Consider the following 10,602-nt stretch of genomic DNA (forward strand, 5'->3'; position numbering starts at 1 on the left):
TGACCATCATATGTCTGACCGTTCACAGAGTTCAGAATGCCTCTTGGAATTGTTTTACTCACTATATTTTCCAGAATATAGCAAGAAAACCACATTTGTCCTAGTTATGAAAAAATACCTGGAAAGTTTCACAGTTCAGTTTTTATTTTGTACAGAACATGTTTTACTAGAAGACAAAACTTTGGTGCAGGACAATTCCAGACTTTTTCTGACTCCATCCTGGCTCCACACAAGTAAATGTTATTTACATTTTGCTCTATATTATTCTCATTTCTCAGTAAAATATGGACAGTTCCATGCTTTTGCCATTGTTAACCTTGCTTCTGGGTTTTTTCCATTGTGCTGAAAAAGTAACCTGAGATGAGGTGAGATCTATCCATGGGTTAAATATCTAGGTCTGTCTTGCCTTTGAATTGATATGTGGTTTTACAGGAAAAACTGAGCACATCTTGCACACTGTCTCACCTTTATTTGTCTCTAGTGATAATATAAAACAGTGACTTAAAAAAAAAAACATTGTGTCCAAATAATCTGTGAGTTGTTAAGACATGCTGAGACAAAAGGAGAGCGGTTATATCGGAAACCTGGAATCTGAACTGGAAATCCTGATTTGTTCTGAAGGCTCGTAAATCAATGAGTTACGAAAAACGGTGACTAATGGAAATATTGTTCTGTTAAGGTTGTTAAAATCTGAATGCTGCATATTATGGCCTACATCTTGCTGCAAAGTGTCATAAATATCCTGCATACTGGAGGGGTGATTAGTGCCTGTGTTCACAGCTCCTGGGCTTTGCAATCGGAAGTAGGTTTGATCTCAGTTCAATTTTCAGGGAACGTGAATGTTCTCCGTTTGTCTGAGTGGCTTTCCTCTGGGTGCTTTACTTTCCTCACGCAGTCCAAGGACGTGTCTTTCAGGCTGATTGGTGAATCTGATTGATGCCTGAAGTCACCGCGACTCCGGGCACCCAATACTGGATGTATGTACAATGTTTAAGTATATAGCCTACAAAACCTCCCACAGCATTGTTACCGTCCAAAAGACGGAGATACAGCAAAATGGTTGTCTTGGAATTGTAATCTTGTGTCTATCCCTTGAAATGATTCAATCTAAATGCAAACAGTACTGTAACATCTCAGAGTTTGTAATTATCTATTATTAGCTTGTAATTATCCATAAAAGCTGTTAGCTTGGAGGTTTAACATGGGACTATATGGCTTCTCGGGCATTTCCACTTGGTGGCTTTGGCTAATTTTGGACCGGTTCACATTTTGGCTTTTCCGCCCCATCTCGTTGACTTTTACCCTTCTTACTTAGCACAATAATCTGTTTATTCTTTCACCAGTATAATAGCTAATGTCTTGCGGATTTTCTTTATGATTTGAAAACTTGCCCGGACTGTCATTTACATACTGATGACTTCTTGCTGTGTAGCAGAGACTTCCACCCTTGTATTATTCTCTGTCCTCCCGAAAGAGGCAGACGAGAAGCCCAGCAGTCAGATGACACATTTAACTTCTCACAGAGCATGCTGGCATCCTTATGACTCGAGCGTCTCAAAACCCACTTACCTACTGAGAAAAACCAGCGGCAGCATTTTCTTTGGCTCATGCGATCACAGGATAAGTCCCACCATCAAAGTCCATCTTGTTGCAGTGATGCCAGAAAGGAAAAGAGACTTTGCCCCAACAAGTACATGGCTTGTCTTGAACATTCACTGAGGTGTTTGGCACTGAGAGCACTTTCATGTTTCTGTGCAGCGTGGGTCTTACAGAGAGCTAATCAAAACCAGATAAGAAAAACACAGAAAAAAAACTTAAAGGTTAACCAGGAATAATGATTTAATACTTTACAGCCCAATAAAGATTTTCTATTCCTCTCATTAGTCATAGCACTATTTCCCACACAAGCATGCCTACACATTATTAAAAACGATGAAATTACTTACATTTAGTTTACAGTTGATTATTATACCATGTCTACAAAATGTACTTTTTAACATTAGAACAGCAAATCCTTGTGCTTTATTACTTTAAATTATGTACTACGAATACACAAAACAACATTCACAATCACAGGCTCACACACACACACACACACACTCAGAGATGACTGAAATTTCAGGTGAACTGCTCCACTCAGTTACACCCATCCATTTGAAAGCACTACATTCATATTACATGAGGGAGACCCAAGCATATTTCATATTGTGCCTCGTTTCCAGGTGCCTTTTAGTTTAGATATTTTCCATACTTGTGCTGTGTATTTTGGCTTCTCAAAGCATTCTTCAACTTTGAATCTTCATCTTTTTGAGGTTACAACGAACAGCAAAGGTTTTCTTTCAGTTCCTCTATTGTACCAGAATATTAGAACAATCCGTAAGGAATCTATCAGTGACAGAATTGCTGAATCTACAAAAGCAAATCACTCAACCTTACAAGCATTTGCACAACAGGAAGTAGCAGCCAGATACGTTTGTGTCTTAGGTGAAAGGATATCCCAAACTGGCCTCCTGTGACAGTGACAGAGTGTTTCTATCCAATCAAACACAGATATTCCGAAGCTGTCAAAGGTGCACCTCCTGTAGAAAGTGCAACATTTATTAGTGTATATAGCTGCAGTGTATTTCCAAGTATTTTGTATGTTTTCATAATGTTAAATGTTTACCCGTAGACTTAAACTGGCAGTTCTAGTGCTGCATTGAGTGCAAGCTTCATCATTGGAGGCAAAGAGTCCTTGATGTTCAGTAAGAGCATTGCATTCTCCAGTTGTTCAGTCTGAAAGCACACCCTGTTCTGCTGGCAATTGAAAGATAAAGAGCTGTGCACAGACAGTGTAGTGGTCATCAACTGAAATATACCTTCCGAGTGTTTGCATTATTAAGAGTTGAAGCATTGGACGATGGTTTAATTTTTTTGGAGGGCAATTTTTGAAAATGTTCTCCTAAACCACATATAACAATGAGCAGACAGAAAAGTCAGTGACATTCAGTACTTTGACAATGGAGAAACCTGGAGGCTGAAGGAACTGCACCGGTACAACACGAGAAATGTTTGGCAGTTCTGTTTTGCTTTGCTTAGACATCAATTTCCCGTTTTATTTTACTGATACAGCAGTAATCGAAATCAAACAAATAAATGAACGTAAATGCGAAAAGGACCTGAACAGTAATCAATGTTTATTGGGTGGGAGAAGCCACATCATTGTGACGTTCACCAGGCAACCGCTAGATGTCAGCATCGGACACATTGTTATTCACATTTCAATCGCTATTAAAAGTAAACGATCCTCAGAGTTCGGGCGCCGTACAGTCGCGTGCAGAAAGACACACTGGAAAGGCAATTAAGTGCAGGAATTACAGTTACTGTTTAATATGCCTATTTGCATTATGTAAATCTGTTCTCCAGAACAACTTAGCTGATGAAAGTTTTACGCACATAAATCCAAACGCCTGCTCCATGACCCACCACACTCGAGTCGCTCGCTCCGCACACCTTCATCACGCAGGTCGCGCGTGATCCACGCAGCGCTTTTGTTACGATCATATCAGCGCCTCGCGCTGAAGAACGAGCTGATTGTGTCTTCGGCAATTACCCTTAATTTGCTATAATAACCACGAGCAATTACAGAAAATATTTTTGGTGATTAAAGCCGTCGCATATTTCGGTAATTCAGGAGGTAACATCTAAACCTGTTGCGATTATCATGTCTAGTGTGTCACGCGCTTTGACTTCTGCTAATTAATTGTTACTATAAAAGTGGTTTCGGTACAGGATCGTGCGTGGCGAGGGATTAATTAAACACGCGGGCGCGTGCGCTTCTGAACGCACCTATTTCTTTAATAACAGAAATATGTAAGCTGTTTGGCACTGTAGTGTAGCATCACATATGACATGTTTTGATGCATGGGAATATTTCTTTACTGAGTGAAAAATTACCGCTAAAATGTTGCTCGAATTTATTATATTTACGAGCCTCTTCGCTACTGTAGTAAACTGAATAGGCACCTTCAGCAGAAATGATTCTGATCCTGCCTGCTGTCTGCTCATAATTAAATGCCGAAATGCCTTGAAGCCGGGCAGCAGGTGGCGTAGTGGTTACGCACATAGGCTCGTAACCCGTAGGTTGCTATGTTGAGTCCCAGTTTTCTCTCCAGCTCTAGTACCTTTTACTCTGATAAAAAAACAAGCTGTATAAATGCATAACTGGTTTAAATACCACAAGCTGAGCATGAGACAAATATAGGTAAAGGTAAATTTTAAAAAAACTACTCAAACAATGCAGTTACCCTGAATAACATCACTGGTATCCTCCACAATGTAAAGCAGGTTTAATCCTTGTTTTGTTGTCTAGGTCCTGATACTATTCTCCATGGTGCTCTCTCCTAAGCCCTCCCCGCACTAGCAGTATTTACTGGGTCCTCAAGCCACCCTATGTCTCACCTACTGACTTTAGCTTATGGATGCAGGTCAGGACTGTTTAAAATTCTGGTGCTGTCACAGCGCCACATTCTGATGAGGACTTGCTGAAGCCTGTGCTCAGTACATGTTCACACAATCCTTTAGAACCTCATCCACTGCTGCTGTAATGCTGCTGAGCTGATGCTTCTCCTTCCCTGTCATTGTTACATTGTGCTTCCAACCAAGTAAGCTGTTGTAATGTTGCTTATCCTGCACCCAAGGTGTGAAGAAGAAGCTCAAATACATATCATATTGCACCAGGGTTACATGTGCTCTGTTGGGTGTAGCGCTACTGCATTAGGAGTAGAGAGGTAGGATATCTCTGCGGGACCAGACATTTACATTTATTTACTTAGCAGACACTTTTCTCCAAAGCAACTTCCAACAAACTCTATGTAGGGTTAGCAGCCCACACACCTTATTCACCAAGGTGATTTACACTGCTAGACACGTTACTTACAATGGGTCACTCATCCATACATCAGTGGAACACACTCTCTCTGTCACTCACACACTTTGGGGAACCTGAGCAGCATGTCTTTGGACTGTGGGAGGAAACCAGAGCACCCAGAGGAAACCCACACAGACAAGGGGAGAACATGCAAACTCTACACAGACTGAGCGGGGATCAAACCCACATCCTCTCACACCACCCAGACACTGAGACAGCAGAGCAACTCACTGTGCCATACAAAGCGTGGTGAAGAAACATCATATCAACAGGCAAGGTGCAGATATTTGCATATTCTTTGGTGCAGAACTGGGGAAGAACTGAATTATGTGGGGAGGATGTATATATCTGTGATTCCACAATTTCAAGGAAAGCATGTCTACCAAAGGGCTGCTTCCTGGAGGGTATTGCTGAGCTCCAACCTACATAGAAGTTACGACACTGCAGTCAAGACCCCTCATAATGAGCTTATGAACTGTTTGCAGGGCAGTGACTGAATCATGTATGTCCCTGCGGGTTTGCCCTTTGTCCTGAGCTGTGTGCGCGCTTTCACGAACCACTTGTGGGAAGCGCAAATGCAAATCTGCAGGACTGATGTGTTTTCACAAGTGTCATTGCATCCCAAGAATGTCAAGGCGTTTGTAAAATTGCCATAAAAACCCGGATTCGTTCATTACACCTATGTTCGTGTAAATTGGGCCGAGTCAAATATTCTTAAAGATTATTTTTATTTGACAAAAAGTGAACAGCATATCGGACCTTGATCACTTTAATTAACGAAATTACAGAATTTAATGCCTTACTTTGTCCGAACATTTAGTTCTATAAAAATCAATAAACTTTAAGTATTTTTGGAACTAAGAAAGCGGCGCTTGTCTAATTTAGCCGAACGTCATGATCCCCACGGAAGGACCTGGAACAGAAGACGCATGAAAATGACATTAGATGCCAGTTTATTTCTCAAGTGCCCTTGTCATCCTTTAAGAAATCTACAGCTAATTATAATTAAAATATTGCAATTTATATATTTTGTATATTAATTAGCGCAACTGAGGATACTCCGAGGCAGGACTGGCATTATTGGTTTCGTCACGTGAATGTGCTCTTTTTATCATCCATAACTCTTATTTGCGGGATGTGGAAGGAAATTGCAGCAGCATTTTCTGGTCAAGCCCCTTTTTTTCTATATAAAGGCTTGTTATATATAAGGCCTTCCAGTCACGCCACTTTTACTAGGGAATTTTAAGTGTGAAGGGTTTGGAAACATTAAGAATTTATTTCGTATGGGGTTAACGTGTAATTCCTAGTTTTACTTTATTAAAAATAAATTATCCCCCTTTTTGATTAATCATTTTTCGTAAATTTGTGTTTATAATAGTACGTAATTTATTATGGAACATTTAATTATTATAATCCATACGACATTTTACACTAAAAAATATTAACATCGAACAAAGCAAGAAATACAAAAATTCTCCATACAAATAATAATTAAAAATGCTTTTGCTTAAGAAGTCTATTTTAAGTTTTTAGATTCTAAAGTTCAGGTTTAACAGCTACAGTGTACCGCGAACACTAACTTCACTGGGGAAATGTTAGTGATCCTGTCCAGGTAAGTGCGGCGGGGATGTGTTGGTTCGAGCAGTTTTTTTCTCATCTGAAGGCTGCATGTTCCTTCCCTTGGAGTGCAAAAAGGTTACCCTGTTGTACCGTAGTCGATCTAACACTGTAAGTCTTCCTGGAAAACGCCACTGGCTGATTAATTCAGAATCTTGAAAACCCGCAAACCTCGATTCCCAGTCAGGTGTTCATCGCATCCCACCTCCGCCCAATTAGATGGAGCTCATCTCTTCTTTGACCTTCAGCCCTCAGCAAACTGAGTCTCCGCAGTGTCCGGAATTCTACCTCTCTTCTACAAGAATTAACTATGAAATGTATTTTTCCTTTGGAACGAATACGTTTCCATTTGAACAATGACTGTAGTAGTGTATTAGATTTTTTTTTTTTTTTTAATCTGCCACATATCTACCTGCGAAATCGCCTTTAATACTTTCAAATGATGGGGAAAAATGTCATTCTCCGCAGAAGAAAACTCCAGGCTGGACTCACATTCAGTTACAAACGCGTGGGGCTGGAGCCAGCAGGCAGCGCGTGCACCTGTAAGGGCTGCGCAGTTTCCATTTCTGAAGGTTCCCTGTTCGAATCCCACTCTTGCTCTAGTACCTGTCCTTGATCTATCCACTCACCCAGAGAGCTACTCTAGTAAAACAAAACAAAACAAAACAAAACGAATACCCTGCTGCACAAACGGACAAACCACCGCAAAGCTGGTTTACGCACGAAACGAAAATTCTAAGTCACCTTGCTCAAAGGTCTCGGCTGAACAAATAACTTCTCAGTTCATATAGCGCACAGAGACACTTAAAATACGGAGTGCGGGCGCGCGAGAAGGAAAGGAGCGCGCTTTCCATTGTGGCCCCGACTGCCGATGCCCCGCCTTTGGTGTCAGTGTCGAATCTGGCGCACCGCTAAAACTAACAAAGCGAGTCCCGAGGCGCAGCTCGGTCCAATGAAGGCGGACTCCAGCTGCTCTCTTACGTGTTCAGCCAGCAGCCGCAGCACCGACGTGGAGACGGCAGGAACAGAGGGCAGCAGGGAGAGGGAGAGGCGAGGAGAGGAGAGGAGAGGAGAGGAGGGAGGGAGAGAGCTTCCACTGTGTTTTTTCCTCTCTCCTGCCACAGAACAATGTCGATGAGCCCCAAACACACGACTCCTTTCTCTGTTTCCGACATCCTGAGTCCCCTTGAGGAGTGTTACAAGAAAGTGAGCATGGAGGGCGCCGGGCTGGGGGCTCCTCTCGCGGCGTACCGACAGCCCCCGGTGTCGCAGGCGGCCGTGCAGCAGCACTACGTGGGGCACAACGGCACTGTGTCCGCCGCGTACCATATGACGGCCGCTGGGGTGTCGCAGCTCTCGCACCCCGCCATGGGGGGCTACTGTGGCGGTAACCTGGGCAACGTGAGCGAGCTTCCGCCGTACCAGGACACCATGAGGAACGGGAGCGCGGCCACCGGCTGGTACGGAGCCAGCCCGGACCCGCGCTTTTCCACCAGTAAGTGGTCGCGGCGCCTTCGCTCACCGCAACACAGCAGCAGGTAGCGCCGCGCAGCGCTGCAGGTTGTCGCCTTGCGTTCCGGAAGGTGGCGGGTTCGAATCCCGCTTCTGCGCTCCTAAGCTTGAGTCCCACTGACTGGATTCGGCTGAAGAACTGTGCTGTTTAAAGTGGTGATTCGTCGTCGAGTCGCTTGTCCAACATCATAAATAGCCTCGGACAAAGCGCTCAGTTTAAATGAATGGAAGTGGAAGTGCCCTTCCGGAAAGTTCTCAAGATATCATTCATAGCAAGGATTCCGCTAAGCGTTTGAACCGAACGCTTCTGACGTTATGAAGTAATGAAAAACTTATCGCTGTTAAATGTCTGAGTTTAACTTTCGATAAGCTAATTCAGGGCAGGCAGCTCGTAATACAGTTTTATAGCTTTTAGACCCAAATGTGGCAGGTTCGATTCCAACCTCTGGCTGTAGTACCCTTGACGAACTTGAGCAAGGTACTTAGTGTGAAATTGCTCCAGTAAAATTACCCAGCTGCGTAAATAAGAAATAAAAGAAAGATTTTTCAATTGTAAGTAGCTTAACATTGTAAGTTGCTTGGGAGAAACGCTTCAGCTAATAAAAGTGTTCTTTTTTTTTTTTTCTTTGCGCATCAGCTTTGACCTGAGTAAATTGCTAAAAGTGAATTACCTCTCAGCCTACTGAAACAAGTGCCTCTGTATTGTTGTGGTTCTCCGCTATTGTTAAACGGCCCCACCGGCCCAAAGTGTACTCCAACCAGTTCCACTTTGGAGGGGTTCTGCGGTCACTTTAGAACGCGCGTTTTCGGCAATTTAGAAGAAAAGCCCATACATTTTCTTTGCATCATGTGCAGATGTTTTGTGCGCTCTTGTCAGTAATGATGACTACAGCAATACGCCTATCCTTTCCCCTCCTCTTAGTCTCTCGCTTCATGGGTTCCTCGTCAAGCATGAACATGGGCTCTGTGGGCACTCTGGGCTCCCTGGCGGACGTGGGCAAAAGCATAGGACCCCTGCCTGGCACTCCGCGGAGGAAGAGGAGGGTGCTCTTCTCCCAGGCTCAAGTGTACGAGCTGGAACGGCGGTTCAAGCAGCAGAAATATCTCTCGGCGCCGGAAAGGGAGCACTTGGCCACCATGATACACCTCACCCCGACGCAAGTTAAAATTTGGTTCCAGAATCACCGATACAAGATGAAGCGTCAAGCCAAAGACAAGGCATCCCAGCAGCAGATGCAGCAGGACTCCGCGGGATCGTGCCAGCAGCAGTCCCCGCGGAGGGTTGCCGTGCCCGTGCTCGTGAAGGACGGCAAGCCGTGCCAGGGAGGCAGCCAGACGTCGGCCGCGTCCATACAAAGCCATCACCAGGACACCGCCAACGCCATGGCCCTGTCTATGAACATGCCGCCGATGAGCCAGCCTCACGAGCAGCAGCAGGCCGGCAGCGCGGAACACTCCCCGGAACTGGTGCACCACGCCGCGAGCCCGTCCTCGCTGCAGGGCCACGTGGCGGGTCTCTCTCACCTGAACCCCGTGGGCTCAGAGTACGGCCCGGCCGTGCCCTGCTCGGCCCTGCTCTACGGCAGGACGTGGTGACAGGAACGGTGTCACCACAGACATCGAGCGCCCGAAACCGAAATTCACGCGCGTTGTGGCCACGCAGGCTCGCAGCGGGCAGGAGCGCGCCGAGCGAAGGAAGGCGGATTAACATTGCGCTGGGTGCGCGCGCACATGGCGTGGCGAAGCGAACACTGCGAACTGTGAACACACACCTCGAGGTGCGACGTATTTATAGAAATACAACATGACAGACGGGGGGGAAAAAAAAAAAAAAAAAAAAAACATTTTCCATCGTATTTTATTTTAAAGGCTTCAACCTGAAACTCCCAAAAAAAAAAAGCGTGCCCTACAGGAATACCCATTAACATACCTTCTTGAGGATCCGGTGAGATGCAGTATGCAAAAAAAAAAGAAAAAAAAAAGAGAAAAATCTATCATCTGGGACTCGGTCGGAATTTCTTTTCTTGGGACACAACAGTTCCCATTTTAAGAGAATTTAATGTCTAACGTAGGTTATATATTTCTGTGGAAAAACTTTGATTACATTTTAGCATCATATATAATGTACAAATTTTCATCAATATTATTAAGGTTTGATTGTACTATATCTGATTTCGTCTGTTATTTGATCGCGTTTCGTTTTTTAACTTATACAGCTATTTGGGATAAATATACTTACACGATCGTATTAAATGAATTCTAAAATATGAGTCCATATCTGTTTATTGAATTTGACCGTCAGACTGAGTTTTAATACTTATTGACGGTATAAACGGGGGACATTGCAAATACTTTTTCAAATGTTGTCAGTTGCTCCACAATATTTAAAAAAAAAACAACAGCGATAATAATAATAATCAAAATAATAATAATAATAATAATAATAATAATGTGAATAATCGCATGAGAAAACTAACTGTCTTAATAAACGGAAGCCTCCGTTTTCTTTGTCTCGACGGTCACACTGAAACTCGGCCGATGAAATTAATTGACACTTAGTATTT

The 10,602-nt window shown here is 43.6% G+C and overlaps 1 protein-coding gene across 1 annotated transcript; it reads left to right on the forward strand.

The window, feature by feature from the left end:
- The first annotated feature begins 7,584 nt into the window (after positions 1–7,584).
- Positions 7,585–9,850, forward strand: LOC108924020 (homeobox protein Nkx-2.1-like). Its single transcript, XM_029256472.1, has 2 exons — positions 7,585–8,021; positions 8,961–9,850. The coding sequence occupies exons 1-2, from the start codon at positions 7,655–7,657 to the stop codon at positions 9,632–9,634; spliced, it is 1,041 nt and encodes a 346-aa protein (XP_029112305.1). The 5' UTR covers positions 7,585–7,654; the 3' UTR covers positions 9,635–9,850.
- The last annotated feature ends 752 nt before the right edge of the window (positions 9,851–10,602 follow it).

This window comes from Scleropages formosus, chromosome 1, assembly GCF_900964775.1.
Source record: "Scleropages formosus chromosome 1, fSclFor1.1, whole genome shotgun sequence".
Lineage (NCBI taxonomy): Eukaryota > Metazoa > Chordata > Actinopteri > Osteoglossiformes > Osteoglossidae > Scleropages > Scleropages formosus.

Excerpts from the sequence above, each read along its gene's own strand:
- LOC108924020 (XM_029256472.1), top strand. The coding sequence starts at position 7,655 with ATGTCGATGAGCCCCAAACACACGACTCCTTTCTCTGTTTCCGACATC. Across the intron at positions 8,022-8,960 it reads GGACCCGCGCTTTTCCACCA|TCTCTCGCTTCATGGGTTCC; the intron begins GTAAGTGGTCGC and ends CCCTCCTCTTAG.